Source organism: Cyanistes caeruleus, chromosome 5 (assembly GCF_971803275.1).
Source record: "Cyanistes caeruleus chromosome 5, bCyaCae1.hap1.1, whole genome shotgun sequence".
NCBI classification, from domain to species: domain Eukaryota; kingdom Metazoa; phylum Chordata; class Aves; order Passeriformes; family Paridae; genus Cyanistes; species Cyanistes caeruleus.
The window spans coordinates 58,284,956-58,306,624 of record NC_141705.1 but is presented as its reverse complement, the minus strand read 5'-3'; the positions used below and the strand labels follow the sequence as shown (position 1 = coordinate 58,306,624).

At 40.6% G+C, this 21,669-nt stretch overlaps 1 protein-coding gene across 8 annotated transcripts in view; it reads left to right on the top strand.

Annotated features, from left to right (window-relative positions):
• Nucleotides 1-20,582, top strand: part of NR3C2 (nuclear receptor subfamily 3 group C member 2) — a 190,647-nt gene extending 170,065 nt beyond the window's left edge. For all 8 annotated transcript variants that reach the window (XM_086889405.1, XM_086889407.1, XM_086889404.1 and 5 more), the window contains 3 exons: nt 4,894-5,024; nt 8,660-8,817; nt 16,743-20,582. In XM_086889405.1, coding sequence (XP_086745531.1) covers nt 4,894-5,024; nt 8,660-8,817; nt 16,743-16,898 — 445 coding nt within the window. In that variant the 3' untranslated portion in view covers nt 16,899-20,582. The remainder of the gene's footprint in view (nt 1-4,893; nt 5,025-8,659; nt 8,818-16,742) is intronic.
• The last annotated feature ends 1,087 nt before the right edge of the window (nt 20,583-21,669 follow it).

Below are 21,669 nucleotides of genomic sequence, written 5' to 3'. Positions count from 1 at the left end.
ACCTGAGATGGTATTCTCTAGGGTCTCCATGACAATTTTCTTGCGAAAAAACTAATTTTCAGACTTCACTTCTATCGGTTCAGTTTAAAATTGCCAAGTTGAATTTAGAAATTGCCAATTTCCTGGGTGGCTAAAGGCCGAAAAATAGCAGCTTAATGCATGTAGATCTGTTTTAATGTGAAATTAGCTTCCTTGTCTGATTATCAGTGTTCACACTGGTGGTCCTGGGTCCAGTCACTATTCTGTCCTGCATTTGGCCCAAATTTGCCATTGGTGCAAAGTAACAGGCATTTTTGCCTTCCTGGAAGGAGATGACTCTAAAGCTTTGCTTTAGGAGTTCAAGGCAAAGCGTTGAAGGGAGGATGTTTTGTCTCTTTCTGCTGTGGCTTGCAGATTAAGCAGAGGTTAGAAAGTGCTAAATAAAAAAAAGTACTGAATGAAAAGTCACAGTTGAATTTTGCCTAAATCCCGCTTGTATTTTTGCTTGGATTTTGATCATTGTGTTAACCTAATGAGGCTGCTCCACCACAGGTGACTTTGGTGGCATTTTTAATGGCTTCAGGATGGGACACAGGTGTCTGGGTGCAGTCCATTGAGCAGAGGGATGCTCAGTGTTTCCTGCCCCTGTGCAAGGAAGAATTGGTTCAGGTAGTGGCATTCTGTCACCACTGTTGGAGTAGAATACTCCTTCAAGAGACAGTTAAGTGTTGTGACAATAATATGTTTATCTTTTTTCCACCAGGAACCTCAAAACTTTTTCCAGTCAAGAAAGCCCTCCTAAGGCAGGTAAAATAATTCTAGCCAAGGGCTTTTTATGATTAGGTGGTTTGAGCTGCTGAGCAAGGGCTTCTGTAATCCCATGTCCTGGTCTTTTTCCTTCTTTATCCCCAATATCTCTGCCTTGCCTTCAAGGTGTCTGGTGATGTTTTTACTCCTCTCTCTGTCAAGTTCAAACTGACTTCTTTTGGCATGAGGGAAAGTATGCCTTGTTTTTGGAGGCTTCCAAACAGGTTTTGGCTTTCAGGCCTTTGGCAGGTTTTCTTGTTTGGCTGCATTTGTTTGATTGGTTGTTTGTTTTGGTTTTGTTACAGTGTAAAGTGCTTTCTGAAGGTCCCTGAAATCAATTCACTTGATGGGCAACCTTCAAATGGATACAGGTTTTAGTCCAGCAAGGGAAAGGCTGTTGGTTATAAAATTGGAAATGGCTTTTACAGTGGTAAAAAGAGTGAAATCAGAAGACACAAAAACTAAAAGGGTTTTGCTACAAATATTTCTTGTTCTTTTCCTAAGTCTTTTCTGGGCTGCAGAGGCCTAGGGACTAGCTCAGGTGCATTTTTGTTCCTCTGAGGCGCTGTAAGTCCTCATGAAACCTCAACACACCCACCACAACTTTCTCCTTATTCGCTTCTCTGTCTAATTTAGGAAGATGCCTTGTGCTGCAGCTTTGAGTAGTACTCATGAGAAAGTAAATAAAACGTGGTGTCAGGTTTGGTTTGGGGCTGAGTTTCGCCTGTCAGTGAGTATTTCTTGCTGCGTGGGTTCCTCTTTTTGGTTACGGTCAGTTGAGTTGCAGTTTCTATCCTCAGCGAGGAGATTTAAGATACTAGGCTTTATGATGACTTCATAAATGATGAGTTACTTATTCATAACAGGCTGTATCTGTTCAGCCTGCCTGTAGTTTCACAGGTTTTTATATGGCTGCCTGGTTTCTGTGGAGATCACATAAGGATATGATGAGGTACACGACTGGTATTTAGCATGCCTTGTCTTAAATGGTTTCCTCAAACCATCCCTGCTCTCCTGGGGTGACTGGTCAAACCCTAAATATCTGTTGTAGCTGGGTGGCTCTGACGGGAATCGGGCAGAGCGGCGGGAATGGCTGGTGGGGATGGCTGGTGGCAGCGGTGGGGATGGCTGGTGACAGTGGTGGGGATGGCTGGTGACAGCGGTGGGGATGGCTGGTGACAGCGGTGGGGATGGCTGGTGACAGCGGTGGGGATGGCTGGTGGCAGTGGTGGTGATGGCTGGTGGCAGTGGTGGGGATGGCTGGTGGCAGTGGTGGGGATGGCTGGTGGCAGTGGTGGGGATGGCTGGATGCCCTGCCCATCCAGAGGGCTGCAGGAAAGGTCAGACAGAATGTGAGCTGGGCATTACTTCAAGCCTCGGAGACACTCGGGGAACTTAAGATGGATTAACTTAAGGTGTAAAGTTTAAAGCGTATTATTATGAAGGAGGATTAAGCTGAACTGAGCTAATGACACCGCTTCTGAATGCGTATCCAAATAGCGGATTCAGAGCTTTGGCTCCACGCCTTTTGTTACCTAAATGTACTTACCTTCCTAAATGTCCCCATAAAGATAAGTGCCCTTATAGTCCAAATCTTCCTAGCCTCCATTTTTCATGTTGAGACGTTCAGATGCTGTATCAGAGGTGGTGCTGGGTTTGGTTGGTTGGGATTTGCCTTATTTTTTATCTCTCCTTTTTTTTTTAAACATAAAAGTTTGTTTTAATTTTTCCTCGTGATGGTAAAGGCATTTGTGATGACTTGATGACATTTATTCTTAGTTGATGTTTTTGGTGAAGAAAAAATAACTTTGTTTGTGTTATGCTGACATGTCTTAATTTCTCTGTGCCTCTTCACTTTTATCATATTTCTGTTGCTTTATTTTGTTGCTGCTCTCAAGGTATTGGATGTCTGTGATGTCAGCATCTGAATTTTTCAAAAGCGCTCTACCCTCATTCTACACAGTGTGGGGTTGAAAACCTAATACAAAGCTGAATAGTGTAAATTCCAAAAAAATGCTTATCTTTCATTAAACAGTCATGAATTAGCTAACATAATTTTTAGTTGGTAATATTTTGTAAATAAGTAATAAATCAACTTAACTGATTTTTCAGGTGGCAAACTCATTTGAAATAACGTGTTTGCTGTATATTAAACAAATCACTTAGTAACTCAATCTGTGCATAATTTTATCTCACTACAAACAATGCTATCAGGTTTTCCTTGAGGGTGAGCCTAGAGATCAATATTTGTAAGTAGATAAAAGATTGAATATTTAAAAGACAGAAAGAAATAACTAACGCAAAAAACCCTGAATATAACTGAAATTCTTCCATTTAGGCGATCATGTATAAGTAAAAACAAGTACAAAGAAAAACAAAAAGCAGAAAAATTTGAATGTAGGAAAAAGTGCAATGCAACGTAAAACATCAAGTTTTTGAGTCAATACTTTTACTGTTAACTTGCACAGAGAGTATTTTGCCACCAAAAACCCCAAAAACAGCAACAAAAAAACAACCAAACAAACAAAAAAAACCCATAAGAAACCTGAGCTAAAACATCATAATATTTTAATCTTTTTTGCTGTGTGGCTTGTTTATGGTATCTGATGAAAAATCTGTCACTTCTCTCTGTAGAGGTCAAACACAGACAGGGATGGTGGCAGTGGCTTTATATTCTGAAGCTGGAGGAACAAACCTTGATGTCCTGCAAAAGTAATGATGGATGTCATAGATGGCTCTTGCTTTGAGTGCTGCTGTCTCTGGCCATCTGAGATATACTTTAACATGTAGAATTTAAAATACAAATGTTCTTTATTAATCATTCACCCTTTGACTTCCGTGTGTATCCCTCAGAGCCTCCTGGGAGCAGTCCATGATGTATGATAAAAACAAATATGTATGGCATTACTCTTACTATTAAATTTAATTTAAAAAAAAATAAGGTGGAAGTTCTTAGTCTCAAGAAAAGAGGGTGGAGCAGGGGAAAAGTGCAAAGCCCATCTAACAATGGGGAGTCTGCTTTATTAGTATAAGGAGGAAAATGAAATTGCTCTGGCAGTAGTGCAATAAAACACCAGGAAGATTATGTCAGTCTTTGTTTGCACACAGTATGATTCTTCTCTTTCACCAGCCAATTTGTATATTTGAAAAAGCAGTTGCTTGGTTAAAATAATGAGCTGAACTTCATCCAATTCCCCAATTATACAAAAAAAAAAAGTTAGAAGAAATACAGACAATTGGTTTTGAGCAACTAAAAGAAAAAAGGGTAGTGGTCACTGAAAAATTATAGGACCTTGTCTACATACCTGCATATACACACATGTGACATATATATGTATATATATATATATATATATATATACATATATATAACATACCATGGTTTCTGCTGATACAGGCAATTCTCAATGACTTTGCTGTAGCTGTTGTGGTTTGAAATGGAAGCTTCAGAAATTTAGCAAAATTCTAACTAATTCTTCCTGAAATTTGGGCAGGATAGGTTACCCTAGGATTACTTCAGAGAAGAGAGAGAAGGTCTGAAGTTAAATCTATGAAAATATATTTAAAGGAAAAATAATGGTATCTGGATACAAGTCCTGTATCCCAATTATTTTATGATTTAACAGGCAGAAGTCTGTGTTAATGAATGAGTTCCTTGTTTCATATACTCCTTTATTCCAGCTTATTTGAGATTACTATTTTGGGGGGGGGGGGAAAAACAACGTGATTTTTGAATATTTCAGTGTTTGAACAGGAGATGTCAACTGATGGGGGAGTGTATCATCCAGAGCATGCATTCAGTGGGTGTAGGTTCCCCTCTTGCACAAGCTCTGACCTCTTGAGCAGACACATTTCCATCAGCCAGGGCAGAGCTGAACAAGCACTGACAATTCAAATACATATTAAAACGTTTTTGCCACTTCATTAATAGCATCAATGGTAAAACTCAAGTTACATTTGTTGCCGTTCCTTTTCCCTGTTCTGCTGGGCAATGAGGTGAACTCAGGCATCCATTGCAGATGGTGCAGGAGCAGGGTGATGCCCAGGTGATCCCCTGCAGGTTGTGCTCCCGTATTGATGCCGTGGATGTTGTTCCCGTCTCTGCAGGGAGCGGATGCGCCAGTCGGCGATGTTCGAGCTGTGCCAGGGCATGCACCAGATCAGCCTGCAGTTCGTCCGCCTGCAGCTCAGCTTCGAGGAGTACACTATCATGAAAGTGCTGCTGCTCTTAAGCACAGGTGAGTGGGGTCTGTGGTTATGTAGGAATGCTTGAAAATACTCGGGTTCACAAAGAGATGCGGTGATTTTAACCAGCTTGACAGAAGAGCCAAACTGCTTCCAGCTGGGCCGCAGGAATAAGCCTGGGTTTATGCCTTGGGGTTTATCTGCAGTTAGCTCAGGAAGTGTCTTTGCAATTTGAGTGGGTCATGTGCACTGGAGGGACAGGAGTGGCCAGGCACAAGATTTTGGCCCCCCTTCCCATAGAGGGACCACACCAACAAGATGTGCCAGGCAAGTGTCACAGCTGTGGGGAATGAGAGAAAAATCCCTGCTCGACATTCAAAGCCACCAGGGCTTGGCTGACTTAACGTGACCTTCAGGATCAAAAGATGTGCATTGCCTGTTCTGCAGAGCAGGTGATCTTGTAATGTCGAATGAATTGAGAATGGAAAGCCCTTTCACAGGATTCTGAAAGTTTAATAAATGACAGTGTGTGCTTCCTTTTTCTCCTGAGCATCATGCTTTGAGTTTTAAGACACAAAATTACACCTTGGTGCTTGTTACAGCACTGTGTAGTAATTAGCAGATCTCTTGATCTTATCTTACTGAAAACACCGAAAACCTCCTGTCCCAGTGCAAAACACACACAGGCAGTTTGTACATTATTTTTCCATCAGTAACAGCCTGTAAACCTGTAAATAATGTGATTCTGTGGAATCCTGCTACTTTCTGTTACTGTAACAACTTGGTGACACCATGACAAGCCAGCTCTGTGGTTAAAATACCTGCCTTTGAGGGGGGACATGAGGCTGCAGTTCCTGTCAGGACTGGAGAGGATTTGGATCCTCTACCAGAAACCTCCTGAGGTTGTAAATTCCTTGGGCTTGGCCATCTATCTCCCCTTCTTTCCCTCTTCGGATTGAAGCTGTTCCACCTTGCTGGGATTGGGAGAGACGCTCTTGGGGAGCCCTTTGTGTCCTGGTCTGTGTCCCAGGTCCCACTCCACCAAGGGCTGGAGGTGATGGTCAGCCAGTGAACCTGGAGCAGTGGGGAGGAGATGTGCTCCAGGCTTGCCCTGAGGGGTAGATGGGCTTATTTGAAGGTTGTCACTCCTGATGTTTCCAGAAGCAACTTGAAGTGGATGTGCTCAGGGAGGGTTTGGCTTCCTAAATGTTCTTGAGAGAATGTCTGGATTTGAGATCTGCCTCTGCAGCATTTTAATCAGCCCTAAAGGGGAAGAATCTTTAGAAAAAGAACCTGAAGGCATTCTAAAAATGCAGCAAAATGTCTTCAGGCCAGGTATTTATTATTCTACCCTCTCAAGTGTATAAACTAATGAGTTATTGCAAGAATCTGTTAGGTGAGATCAATCTGGCCAACCAACTTCAGTGAGCTGGGTCCCTTTGAAACACACACCATGGTCATTAGAAAGCCTGCTAAAAATAGTTTGTTTTGGGAGAATCAGGATATTTACATTAGAGAGACAGAAAAAGGAGAGTGAAATGGAAATGGAGGTGGTGATAAAACCCATAAAGTGTCAAGTGAAGGGCAGAAAACCTGGTTTTGAGTGATTGCACCTCGGTACAGTCTTATGACAGAAAACACCACGTTTATTTTCATTTCAATTCTCTTATTGAATCATGTGATGAGCAGAGTACAAGTTATTCTGAAACTTTCATGGAGACCACATCAAGGAAGTTTCACTCCATTTACATGTGGAAGAAACCACACATTACAACTCAGTTGTTTTCTTGCTTTCCACAGACCATAGATTTTGGGAGCTTGCCAACAGTATTGCTGCTTTTAATAAGTAAAATCAGAAACACTGGGCAAACTTCCAGAATTTCATGTTTTGCTTGAATTCTCTTTATTTGTGGTCTTTCTTTCTTCCTTAATAAACTGGCTGGGGTGATAGTATAGTAATTTTCAGAGAGAACAATAAAATACATAGTAGTAGACAAAGAAAGAGTGGCTCTAACAGTCTGTAAGCACTGTACATATTAAAGGAACTGTAAAGCCTGTGCATTTTGTGTGAGGGCCACAGCATGCTCTCATGGCTTATCTTGATTGGTGCCTCTGTGTGCATTCACCTTGAACTGAATTTGTAGATCTGTTCCAGACTGTTTATCTGTCAGCTGGCTGAGAGAGTTTGCATCTAGAATTTGAAAATTAAATGAACATAGGATATTTATATTATGAGTGTGTAATATAAATATATAATATTTGCCAAGCAGCAGGCATGCTGGTGTGTCACTTCCTAGGCTTTTTCTAAAGATTCTTCCTTGTGCCCTCTTCTAGTGCTTGGTGGTCTCAAGTCCATGCTGCTCTTGCGGTGGTACAGCTCCTCCTTGTTCCCCATTGCTAAATTGCTCTGGTAGATATGGATGATTTTTCTTAAAGCTTCTACTTTGGAGCCATTTAGGGCAGTTGTTACTTGCTTCTGATGCGATTTCACTGCAATAGAGGGCAGTTGAGAGGATTTAGAAAATAAGGGAATGGATGAACAAGGCAGTTTCTGTCAAGATGTTAAGTCTGGGTAAGCTAACTTACCCAGAAGTAAGATCTTACTTAGAAGATCACCTTTTTTTTCTCTTTCTCTTTTTAGCAGGTAACTTCCCATTTAGCTTCATCTGACATTGTTTTCTAGTTTGCTTAGGAAATAAAACTCACTCCTGTATAGACTAGTATTTTATTTTCCTTCTATGGACTATGCCTAAGAGATACAGAGAAAAAAAAAAAACAACATTTGATGGTTAAGCAGTGTTCAACCAATTCAGAATATTTTTAGCAATGTTGTTAATAACCTCTTTGGAGTTTTCATAGGGATCTGATCCTAATAAGCCATTCTTGTTTGGGGCAGGAGCTGCAGGAGTGCGAGGGTGTTTGTAGTCCATAAAGAAACAGGGTATTTGCTTTTGTAATTAGCCTTGCCAATATCAGTCACAATAAAAACTATCAGAAAACCCTACTTTTGACCCGTTTATAAAATGATGATTCCATGATCATGATTCTGTCTCTGTCTGGCAGATGGAAACTGTAACAGGACACTAGAAATGCTTGCAACTGTCTGTCATGGTCAAGCACTGGGTCAGGAAGCTTGTCTGGAAAACAGTCTTCTGTGCAGAAAAATGGCTCTGTTTTGTTCTAGATGCTATGCAGATGCTTGCTAACATTCAAAGAAATTTTAGTTCTTACTTGATGGCATAAAAAATGTGTCACTTGGTCTAGCATTTCTGCAGATAACAGCTGTGATTCTGTACCTTCTCCTCCTCTGCCAAGTGTGGGGAATCATTCAAGAATGATAAATCATGTTTTCAGCTTCTAACAAAATACCCTTGATCCATCTGCATGGTTTTTATGTGGTTGGATTGTATTGAAAGCAGTTTGGACATGAGGTTAGCATGTGTCATATTTCTGAGATGTTATCTTGTCCTCTGCCACAGCTTCTGCAATCACACATCTGGAGAGGATGCCTGAATCGCTTGAGAATCTGTGTGATGTTGTTGATCCCTCATCAATGTCTGTAAAATTATGGACTTTGCTTAAAGGTTTCATTCCTTCATCCGTTGACTGGTGTAACTGTTTAAGTATGCACATCAAAAGAATAAGCAATGCAGTTAATACTAATTTAAGACTGTCTTTTCAATGACAGTTCCCAAGGATGGTCTCAAAAGCCAAGCTGCATTTGAAGAAATGAGGGCAAATTACATTAAAGAACTAAAGAAGATGGTAACTAAATGTCCAAGTAACTCTGGGCAAAGCTGGCAGAGATTCTACCAACTGACTAAACTTCTTGACTCCATGCATGATGTAAGTATAACTCCTCAGGGAGCGCAGAAAAGTTAAGCAGAAAATCTCTCCATTAAGGTAAACATGTAGTCTTTGATTGTGTTAACTGACAGGGAGATAAAAAACAACCATATTCTTTTTAAAGGGACATCTGAGAGAAATTGTTAGATGAATTTAAGAAGTTAAAATAAGAAAGTAGAAGTCTTTAAGGTGAAAGGTGCAGGGTTAGTGTATTAAACGTCCAGCATGCCTGATGTGCCAATAAACACAGAATTCATTTGGTCATCTTTTACAGCTGGGTTTGTAATAATGATGACTTTAAAAGACCTTGGAGCCATCCTGGGTGTTTGAAGCTTTATTTGAACTCCCAAGTGGATGATTCCTTGTTGGGTCATTTCTGCCACTCTGCCTTATTCCAGCACAAGGTGTTCCACGTGTCTCAGGTGTGAGGTGTGATGAACGACACAGGAAACTAAAAGTTTGGTCTCAAAGCACCCAGGCTGCTGATGCCTCTGCCCAGAGAGACAGAGTGGTTGTGGTAGGTGTGGTAGATTCCAGAAGGAGTGTCCATAATGTTGAGCTGTTCAGCAGGGAGCGGCCTGGTCCTAGACACTGTAATGGTAAGTGCAAAGTACAAATCACTCCGCAGCAGCAGGACTTATTTCCTTTGACTTCCTCTGAGGGAGCCTATAGCCTCTACAGAGGAAACAAGTGACCCACTTGGTAAGGTCTCCTCAGCTGAGGGTTTTCCTAGTGCCCCCTGAGAGTTCCTTGGGGACCAGCCCATTGCTTGAGCCAACCCATCCTCTCTGAAGCTGTGCCATGGTGCAGCCAGTGAAGGCAGGCTCCTGGGGACAGTGAGAGTGACCCTTAGTCGTCTTTGGGTACGTGAGAGGAGGGCTCCCAGCATGCTCATCACCCTCCCAGTAAAATCTGGCAAACTGCAGCAAAGGAGAAAACTCCATCCTGGGTGGGCAGGGAAGGATCTTTGCTGCATGAAGAAGCTACAGCACTTGCTTTCAGAGCCTGCATACAAATGCATGTCTTTGTACTCGAATTTCATTTTGCAGAGACGGTACAGTACGGTGCACTTCAGGTCAAATTGGTGTAAGAATGTTTACAGAATGTATATATGGAATTACTTTTCAAATATTGTTCTGTTGTTCATTAAAACATTGCAAACCTTAGTGGGAGGCAGGGAGAGTATTATTAGTGCTGCAGTAATAGCTCATTCTTCAGAGATCAGGTTTCACTTGCTCAGTGCCAGCAAAGGAAGTTGTACTGCTTTAGTGGAAAAAAAAGGGATGAGTGATAAAATCATTTGCAAGAATTCACATCTGAACCTCGAGGCAGCAAAACAAACTCCTGCATTTATGGAATTTTCTAATCCTCTTCAGGATAGGCAGTGTCTGTGATTTGTTGCTGAAATGGGAGTGTTTGTGTGGTTAAGGTGACTGGATGACAGGCTCACACGTACTGAGAACGCTCCCATGTCCTACAGACATTTTCCAAAACACAGCATTAACCATTGGGAGCTGAACTAACCAGAGGAAGCAGGCTGCTCTCGCATTTTATTTAATTTTTAATTAAGCTATTTTTGCATTACTTTTGTTTTAATAGAGCACTTCGTTTCAAAGGACTTTTTAAAGAAAGTCCCATTGTCAGCAATCTCTGTTAGAAAGGCCAGTTGTCTCCACAACAGTGCTTCCTTTCATAGATGATACTGGAGACTTGTTCAACAAGAGCACGTGTTTTTCTTTCTCTCTAAAACTGTATTTTTTGCATTTTGGTTTTTGAAATCCATCAGAATAAATTTAGACTGGTGATCATATTAATGAGAAGTGAGAATTAATATTCTCTCCCCACTGCCTGTTAGTGCAGAATTTCTCCATTCAATCAACGTGAATGCAAATTTTTTGCTCGGTTCCTTAGTCTAGGAGGAACGCTCCTTCAGCTGTCACCTGTGTATTTTTAACTTATTCCATTATAGAGGATGATAATATATTTGGTGCTGGGCATTCTGGCTGGAGCTGAGGCCCCATGTTTACATGCTGCTGTAGTCTCAGCATTGGCATTTTCAGTGCAAGCCAGAAGGGGCTGGTGCACAATTTGTGCTTGTTCAGCCCTCCTGCTGTATCCAGCTTGTCCATCTGAGCAGAGCTGCATCTCATCACTCGTGGAATTCACTTTACCTGAGTGTAGGGGCAAGCAATAAAAAACCCTGCTCCTTTGCATCTCGAGACTTGCTTTCATCAGCCTCATTTTTAAGACATCTGTCTGAGGAATATATGAAATACAGTGCATGGAAGTAGCAAATTACAGTATGCTTGGCTTCTATCATATGAGGAAGGAAAAGGAAACCCAAACAAGATGGTTTTACATTGCTCAGGATGCTAAATCATTCATCCACACAGCCAACATATGTGCAGGTAGGAAAGTGCCGAGCTGAGGAAATAAAGAATTTTTCAAGAAGGCCAGGCTGGCACTTAAGTGTTTGAAAACATCAGCAACTTTATTTAATGATCCATAAAGCCTCAAAGCACCTGAAAAATAAGAGATGGAAACCCATCCCAGGCAGACAAGATGAACAGGGTTTTGTGCATGTACACACCTGTGCTGGGCTTTAGGAGCCTGCCTGCAGCCTGCCCTGTCTTCTGTTGGCGTGGAGCCATGTGGAAGCTGTGGGTGCTGAGGCAGCAGGACGTGGGTTAGTGGTGGACATGGCACTGCTGGGTTAACAGCTGGATTCAGTGAACTCAGAGGTCTTTTCCAACCTTAGTGATTCTATGATCCCATGTTGCCTTCTTGGAGGGATTGTATTTCTCTTATTTTGGCTGCCTCATGTGCATCATTTCCTGAAGAATCACAGTGTAGCAAGGACAGCCCCCTCTCTCTACCTAAACCCCAGAGGTTTTGGTCTTGTGCCTGTGCGTGGCCGTGGGCATTTTGGGGAGAGATGCACATGCAGCACTTGGATGGAGGTGAAGTGCCTGACAAACGCCCTCAGGAACATTAGAAACAGATGTCCTGCACATGGTATCAAAAACTTCATTTGGATCCTCCTCAGCATCTCCTGTTGGCTTTGGCAGGAAGGGCTGTATCTCGCATGGCAGGCCTCTTTCCATACAGAGACTGTGTAGTGTATGGTTAAGCAGTTTGCAGAACAAAAGCTGAATTTGGTTTCAATCTGGCTGATACTAAGCAGGCTTTGAGTGAAGAGGGCTTTTGTTTCGATGCCATGACATTAAACCCTAATGTGAACCTTTCCCTTGTCTTGGCAAGGCAGCACCCTGCACTGTCATTTGCTTGTTGACATTTTCTGCCAAACAAAAATAAATTCTTTAAGGCTCATGCTGCTGAATAATTAATTTTTTATGGTTCCTGAAGGGAATACTTTATAGCTGAGGTGGATCTTTCCATAGGCTGAGAGCACCAGGATTTCACTCGCTGAAAAAGCTGACAGTGGGAATAAGGGCATGGACCCTCTGAGGGCAGGGTTGGAAGGGATGCTGTGCTGGATGCAAATGTGCTTCTGCAGGTTCCCAGTCCTGCAGATACAAAGCTGCAGATGAGCCCCTCAGCTGTCACCAGCACCTCTGGGTACACTTACTTCTGCTACTGATCTGCCCAAGTCGTGTCCCACTGCCGATGAGCAGTTTGGAGCCTCCTTTCAGTCCCAGTGCCTGAATTCTCAGGGTGAGCATTTTCTCTGTTTATTGAGAGGATATATCCAGCCTCTACTCCCAGAGCAGCAGCAATGTGGGAGTGTGCTAGGTGTGTGTTGCGGCAGCTAATATGCATCTGTCAAGTGAGAAATTGATTCCCAGCTCCCTAATGTAGACAGAAGCTACTCTGAGAGTCATCTTGCTCAGTTTGTGATGGTTGGATCTCCCTTCATGTTAATAGGTGTTTGTTGGGGAAGAGCAGAACCTGCTGCTGTTGGAAGAAGAGCAGTGGAGACTTTGAACTTGGGCTCTTTTTTGGCACGTCCTGGTGTCAGGTGGTGTACCTTGGGTGTGCACGTGGTTGTGAAGGGAACCAGAAAAAACGAGTGCAGTTCCTCAGACAGATAAATGCACAGGAAAAACCAGGGGTCCATGTTCGCTCTGCCAGATGCTGTTAGTGCCTAATCCATATTATTTTATCCACCTTTTACTCCTTACTAGCATGAGGCAAAAATACTCTGCATAGGTATAACCAGAGGCTTCATCCCTTGGTCTTCCCTTGTACTTCCTGTGAATATAGTGATCATGGAATAATCAAGACCTGGTTGGCAGTGGTTTTCTTTAGCCTTCCTGGTTGTAGGAGAGGAGTTTTGTATCCACTGCATGAAGTGGAAAAAGCAGGAAGTGACAATAGTCCTTAAACTCACTGAGGGCTCTGCTGGGTGAGGAAAGAGCTGGGTGGGCAGAGACCCATTCCTGAAAGGGACAGAGAGAGGCAATTTGGAGTGTCTTTTTTTTTTTTTTTTTTTTTAATATAGGGGAATGCTGAAGTTTCTGACAGTAATAGCTGTAGCTAATAATAGGAATAAATTACTCAGCATTGTGTTGTTACCCTACTGCTGATTTAATTGCTGTCTCAGTAGGCTTAATCACAGAGATGCTCCTGATAGAGAAGTGACTGTGGGCTTTCATACCACACTCAGAGATTCAGAGAGAATTTGGAGAAAATGAAGCACAGAAATGTGCACCCTTGCAAATCCAATAGTTCTTACCATTTTTGGAAATGCAAAGGCATCGTGGTGAGATTTCCAAACTAAAATAAATTCTTTTTGCTGTAAAAATGGGGCAAGTGCTCGAAGGTCACTATAACTGTATTAACTTCAGGGACTTCATTAAAGGATTCATTTTTTTTAATTATGAAGAACAGTGTGCGTGAAAAAGTCCATTTTATGGACACCCCACCCTAATAACAGAAAATTACATTTGATTAATACTGCTATTTCTCAGAGGTGCTCAATACAGCATACAAATGCAAAAATTGATTAGGTGTTAAGAATATCAGAATTGCTAAGACTGCTGTAGCCTTGAAAATGTTTGAAGTGCAGCTCACTCTGCAGGGTAGTGATGAGAGAATTGGGAATTGTTTTAGTTGTGGCCTTAACTGCACTGCCAGACTGTAAGTCTTCAGAAGTGTGCTTCAGTAGCTGAAATAATTGAGACTGTAGAAGCCAGGGTGTTTCTAGTCACCATTGCACTGCTTGTGAGAACAGCAGTGCTTTCACTGCTAAACTGGAGTTGTCTGTCACACTGCTGGACTGGGGGAGCTCTCAGCTTTTCCAGTACAAACCACCAGAAATAGAGGGTAGAAGTGGTCAGCTGAAGCGTAGTCAGGAGTTGTCAGAGCACAGGGATTTTACAGGGCTTTAAAGAACAACCAGGAGTACATTTAATCTAGGAAATTCATAAGGCACATTCAGAGGTGCTGGATAGCTCGTGTTACCTTGCTTGTCACCTGTGGTGCCTCAGTCACTGCAAAGAGAGAGCTTGTGTGTTCCAAGAGAAAACCTTTTGATATCCTTACTGAAGAGGGAACTTCTCTTTTAAAGCAAAAGACCATCTAAATTATTTACCTCTTACAAATCAAAACTACATCAGATGAATGATGTTTGGGATGCAGAAGCAAGGACTTAAATTTCAAAATTAGCATTGCCTGTGGGACCTGAGTTTTTTATCCTTTTATTGAATCCTCATGCCAAGGCTGCTGAGCTGGCAGGAGGCTGGTACTTTTGAAAATTCATGGGAACACACCTGCAGAATAGCCTGCTTGTGGTTCAGCTCTTGGTCTCACAGCTTTATGTGTCTGACCTTAGCAGTGTTTACATTTTTGTACATCTGAGCTGGCTTTCAATTCTGCCACATTTGTTCTTGTTTATTTTAAATTAATGCTTTCCCAGTCCCAAAAAGCCATGCAGCTTTCAAGGCTGGAGTTTAAAAGATCCTGAGTGCAATCCCATGGTCCTGGTGACACATGGGGTCACATGTGTGACACACATGCTTCCTAGTCCTCCCTTTTTCTTTATGTGGATGATTATTGTCAAGTATGTTAAAGCTGATAGCTTAAGACAGTGGAACAAAAGTTTTAGCAGACTAAATAGCTATAGAAATACATTATCCTTAGGGCTTCCAACCCAAGTATGACATGATAGAAGGGTTCTAGGGATTTTCTTTTAAACTGTTGTGCAAACTTAACCTTTCTCTTATGTGGTGAGGTTTGTAGTGTGCTATGCTATGAGTGTCTCCATGATCACACCCTGGTTTTCACCCACCGAACTACTGACTTGCTTATTGAATCGAGTAGATTGTGCTTCCTTCATTTGTGTTATTTTTCATTTCCCCTTGTCTGCATATTCACCAGACATAAATTTGTACTTGGTACTACTAAAAGCTTGCAAAGAAGTCAGGAGTAGTAGTTTCTAGGTAGGATTCTCTGTGACCTGTTTCACTGAATCCAGAGGCTCCACACGGGCGTGACGAGGCAGGAATTCACTTGAGCTGCACAGAAGGCAGTGGAACAGAGGTGACCCCAACCCCCTCTCACATTCAGTGATGTGAAAGAAGTTTAGGAAAAGCAGCACATTCACAGGGTCATTGTCAAGGCTGTGCTGGGGTGCAAGGCTTCCTTTGCTTAGGGCTGGTGTTTGACGCCAGAGGCAGGGAGGAGGGAGTGGCAAGCACACCGAGACACAGTTTCCTTCACTTTGGTTTTGTGCTGTTCAGAGTATTTTTGGCACACGGTAGATGCAGTAACAACCTTCTCCTCATGGGTAAAGTAAACCTTTGAACACCAGAATTTTTTCCTTGAAAACCAGATTACGTCTATTATGCTACTTATTTAGCATGCATCTGTTTAATTAATTAGTGTTACTTCATGACATGCCAGATCATCATGAATGACCTAAGCCCCAGCAAACAGACTCATGTAGTGCTCAGTAGCAGCGAGTCATGTGTTTGACTGACCTCAGAACTTCTCTGGGATGTTCATAAACTGCTTACATGTTTGCAAGAACAGCTGTGAAAGTCCTGAAAATGAGCAATAAGGTATAGTGCTACAGGAGGGAAATGTTGCCGCCCGTATTTTTTTATTCATTTCCTTTTCTGCCTTCCAGAAGTCCACTTTGATTTGCTCTATCTTTAACAGGGGATTTATGGCAGAGTGCAATTCTGCATGATAAGAAGTGAAATGACAAACTTGTGTTTGATAAACTACACATGCAGAAGTGTTTCAAGCCCTCTGCAAGAACACAAGGTGCCAAAATTAATTTAACACTTGGATATTTTGACAGCAGAGGCTCTTTCCATCAGTCTCACAACAGTGTATGGACTGCAGTGGACGTTCACACACTCACTGAAACCTAGACGTGCTTCATTCCTTCACCTTTCTTAAAGATTGGAAAGGGTCCAACATACTGTAAGGCTTTAGGAGATGTATTTAGGTCACAGACACCAAAAAACCTGTAGATTGTGTCACTGTACAACCTGAAATGCCACTTTGTGATGCAGCAGTTGTGTTGTTGAGCTGCAAACATCAGCTGCTCTGGCAGTTCTAGGTTGCAGTCCCTGGAGAATGCACTGAAGTTAACCAAATAATCTGATTTAATGATTGTGTATCCAGCTGAAGCTGAGATACAATACTTTATGGCTGATCTTTTCCCTCTGGGCACAAGACCTGGAGTTTTCATGGTGGCTATTTGCTGTTAGTGAAAGGAAAAGTGCAGCTAGGCAGAAAAATCAAATCTGTGGTCTCCTGGGTTTTCCTAGTTTTAATGAGTCAAGTAGCCCTTTGGCATTTGGGTTCTTTTGTTTGCTTCATAGCCCCTGTAAATGGACTGTTGGGTCAGAGTAAGATGTTGTTTCTTAGAAATAATCAATTATCAGTAAGCTGTTGTTTGCATGCAAAAATCTTGGTGTTTTTCCTAAAAAGTGTTTCTTTCTGTATTTCAGCTCGTTAGTGACTTATTGGAATTCTGCTTCTACACCTTCCGAGAGTCTCAGGCACTGAAAGTAGAGTTTCCAGCCATGCTGGTGGAAATCATCAGTGACCAGCTACCAAAGGTGGAATCTGGGAATGCCAAGCCCCTGTACTTTCACAGGAAGTGATAGAAAATGTCTTAAATGGAAGAACTTTGCCTTAAGTTTCCCTGTGTTATTCCACACCCATGAAGGACCCAAGAAACCATATTTTAAACATGCTCTTTACACTTGTTCAGCAGTCTCTGAATAGTCTAAAATCATACGAAGGGTTTGGGGGAATGGAAAGCAGTTGACTTGGATTTGGCAAGACCTAGATGTTTGGAAATTACCCCATAACCCTAAAACACTTAGAAAATGTTCCTGTTCCTCTGGATGAAAAGCCATATCTAGTCAATAACTCTTTGATTTTGATATTTTAACAGATGGAGTTTTAAATATGCCATGTAGTTTCTGGTATTGTTTGCTTGTTTTAAAAGGGTTCGAGAACTAATGAGAACTTTTTAAAGCTTACCCTTGGTTTGCACATAAAACGTAAAGTCAATATGGGGCATTAATATTCTTTTCTTGTAAAAAAAAAAACCAACAAAAAAAACAAAAAAAAAACCCAAACAAAAACTATATATATATATACACATATATATACACACACACAAACCCTAACGTGTAAAGTAATAACAGAACATTTGGTGTGGAATACTGTTATCCCCACCTGTGGCATTTGTTATCCCATATTATCCCATCATAGATGATATACACTGTGTTAAGTGTCTATTTACTATTTAATTCAAAAGGATAAGATGTGAAAGACAAATGCCCTGGTATCAATTTATAGTATCTATTGTGCTGGCTTTACAAATAATTTTTTGCAGTCTTTTGCTGTACTGTACATTGCTGTATGTATAAATTGTGAAGGACCTGAAATAAGGTGTAAGGAACTTTTGTAAATGAGACAAAAAAATCTTTAATGGTTAATAGGATGAACGGGAAAGTATTTTTGAAAGAACTCTATTTTGCTGGAGACTATTTAAGTACTATCTTTGTCTAAACAAACAAGGTAATTTTTTTGTAAAGTGAAATGTTCTGCATGCATAATGAACCGTTTACAGTGTATTTAAGAAAGGGAAAGCTGTGCCTTTTTTAGCATCATATCTAATTTACCATCCTACAGTATCTGTTGTAAATAACCACGCTTAACCTTTTCCGTTGTGTTTTAAGCCTTTCTATTTCTCTCTCTATTTTCCTCCCCTTTTGTCTCTCTCTTGCAAGCGTATGTGACTTGAGCACATCTTAGAACTCCTGCTTCATATATCTGTAGGAAATTACACATTTTAGTGTTTGCCACTTTACCAAGGTTTCATTTAACAAGACAAATTATGGTCTCTCTCCAAAGCTTTTGCCAGCTTAATGATCTAGTGAGTTCTTGCCCTCTATTCCCTTTCTCTCTCAGGGGAACAGGGGTGAGCAACATGTTGAATGATTTTTCTTTTTTTTACTAAGGTTTCCCAGATTGTTTGTTTTTGGTTTATTTTTTTGTTTTGTTTTTTGGTTTTTTTTTCCTTTGAATACTGGATCTATGAAGCATCTTAAAAGGTCAGATTATTATTTCAGAGGGGGGAAGAGCGATTTCTGGTTATGCTGAAGGGAACATGCAGATCATTACAGTAAGTATATCAAAGAGATTTGTACTGGTGAGAGGGATGGTGAGGGATGATAAGGGCAGATAAGCTGAGTAGAATTTTTAGTGATAAACTAAAAGAGTCTGTAATTTTATAAGCATTTTGTAATAATCGGGATACATCCAAGAAGACAAATGTTCACACTACAAGTTCAACTCAGTTGGTCTGATTTTGTCTCAAAAACGTTTTCTCTAGAATAAGACTGCAAAGAAAAGAATTTTTGAGGTGATTTTCACTATTTCACAATTTATAAGCAACTACAAGATTTTGGAGTAGAATAGAGGACAGGTGAACTTTTCTGAGGCTCAACTGTTGCTACCATATGCTCATGTTTAAATAGAATAGTTTTTCAGAGTTCTAATCTGTAGTGTTCTCTCTGGGTGCCACTGGTATTTTTGAGCTATAGTGTGTCCCTTGGCCGGTCAGAATGTAGCATTTCTTGTCAATGGTGGTCGAATTAAGAATTCTACACCCTTTCTGAACCCAAATTTGGAGGTGCACTGTGGTGCACTGAAGACAGTCAGCGCTACTTGTCTTTTTAAATGACACCTGCCTTATGCAATGGGTAATCTGTAAAGACTGTATTCAGAGAGGTTTTTTTATATATAAATATATACATACATATATTATTTGCATTTTGGAAGTCTAATTCATAGGCAGATCTTTAAATACTGACCTGCACAGCAATATGAAAGCCAAACTTCCAACGTGAGATATACAGCATGCAGACTGGTTGTTTACAGTAAAGACACAGTCATACATCCATCTCTTAATTTACTTTTTTTAAAAGTCTAAAATAGAAGATTTCAAAGCCAGGTTCTGGGTGAATACAGTCTGCAGCAGCTTTTTATATTAACAAAGTTACTGCCTCCTTTTCTGTCTCAGAGTAACTTTGCTTGACTAAAATAGCAAAGCCATATTCTACACTTCACTGTTAAATGCCTGTCCCAGTCCAAATTGTTGTCTGTTTGCTCCTATTTTTGTACCTTATTACTTTTAATCTTGGTTTGGTACAATTCATAATTCACAGAAACTTCATATAATTAAACACACTAAATTAGTTTTAAAAAGCAATTTATATCTTTATGCAAAAACGTATGTCTGTCTTTGCAAACAACTGTAAGCAGATTATAATAAATCCTTTACTTTAATCACCTGTTGTTTATGAAACCATTCATTGATTATTACTTTTTTTTTGCTAGAGATCATTGAAGTAATAGATACAATTGGATATAGATGTTGTAAGAGGCAGTATTCTCTTATCAAGGACACTTAAGCAGAATAGCCATCACTTTTTTTATCTAAACCTGTGTACAGAAAAAAGAAACCACAAAACCCAACCCTAGTTTTTAGCTACCAGGAAGTTCGTTACGTTCTTTTGAATTTGTTTAGAATGAAATAGGCATTTGTCTCCTGCAAAATACAAGACAAGCTATAACAGCTTTTAGAAAGTGGGCTTTTGTTCATTGAGCTAAATTATTTTGTTGTAAGAAGGAACAGGGATATGCAGCAAGAGCATTGTATACACAGTGAAAATGTAAGATAGTGTAATGTACTGCAGTGGGTATTTCAGGAATACTACACATCGTGCGACTGAGCAGTTGCACAGAGTAAAATAGAAAAGACTAAAGTCTGCAATATCAAAATCTTATTAAAAAGATACTTTACAATCAATCATGCAAAAAGCTAATTCACAGGGTGGTGTTTTTCACTGACTTGTTTAAACATTTATGAAATTAAAAAATTCTACAGTTAATGCACTTTTAATTGTTTATTAAAGATTTGACTTTTTTTAGAGCAATGTTTTCAGCTGGAGGTCAATGACTTGATAAGACAGACAGCAGTTCTGAGGCCAGGAAGCTCAGAGGAATGTTTAAGAATTCTTGGAGTTTAAATAGATTCCTGGATGAAAAATAAAAGCAGCCAGCAGTATCGTGTAAACAGTAAAATCTATGCATAATGATGCATTTATAATTAGGGGTTTGCTTCTGTATGTTTAAAGCTTTTTAAATAAATAGAAAATATTGTTTGGTCTTTATGTTAATGTCTGCAAGTACCTACTTTTCTTTTTTTTTTTTCTTTTTTTTTATACAAATTGTACAAATATACATGAATTAAACTGGTTTGATTGCAAGTATTTCTTGCATTTTAATCTCAGCTAGCTGCTGATGCAGTGATATCCTTAGAGACAAGCCTTCTGCTCATGTAGAACAATACAGAACCAGAGAGTGGGTTGGGTTGGAAGGGACCTTAAAAATCATCCAGTTCCAACCTCCAGCCATGGGCAGGGACACCTTCCACTAGACCAGGTGCTCAGAGCCCTATTTAACCTGGACACGGACACTTCAACATAAAGTAACTTAAAATACACCATAACATCTTTCTTCAGACAGCTGGAGTGTTGGTTCCAGCAATCTCTGTCAGCTCTGGGTGTTGCTGTACCTGCAGTGGCTTTGGCCCAGGAGCAGCTCCTCAGGCTGTAAGACAGGGAATGTCCAACATTGAGGAATGTGGTTCATTTCACCTGGGTCCCAGTGTTTGACAAATGATGTGCTGACACTTTTCTGGGCACAAGCTACATCCCACTGGAAGAAACACTTTCAGTAGCCAGGCCAGTCTGGGCTCCAGTTTCTGTTAGCCTTCTCCTGCTCTTCCCATTGACCAAAGTTAGTGAATCCATTCTCTTGCCCTGGGGGAAATTCTACTTTATATATACAAGATTTTCCCACTGACCCTGCCTTCTCAGGATCAGACCTTTTCCAGTTGCAATTACAGTAAGTTAGCAGGAGTTTTATTTCCCCTTCTAACTATCTTTCTTTGTTCTGGGTACTCTCTCAACAATTCACCACCAAGTTTGCACAAAGCCTGGTCTGTGTGGTAAGACCACTATATAATTGCATTTAGGTCTTTCAATAATAAGTTGCATAAACTTTTTTATTGCCAAAAAATCCTTGCACCTGCTTTCTCTGTGTGGAATTGTCAGAAAGAAAGAATAGTAGGGGATCAGCAGTATTAAGAAAAATTTCCCATATGTTTACAAGCAGATGCATCTGTCATATGCTGTTCTAGAAATAAGACAATGCTATCACTCATACTTGAAATCATAATGAAACTTGTAACCTGACCTCAAGCTGAGGCTCTCAGGTATCTGCAGAGACACTGGGAGTTTGTGAGGAGTACAATATTACTAAGAAAGGAGTGGAAAAAATGCCCTTTCCTGT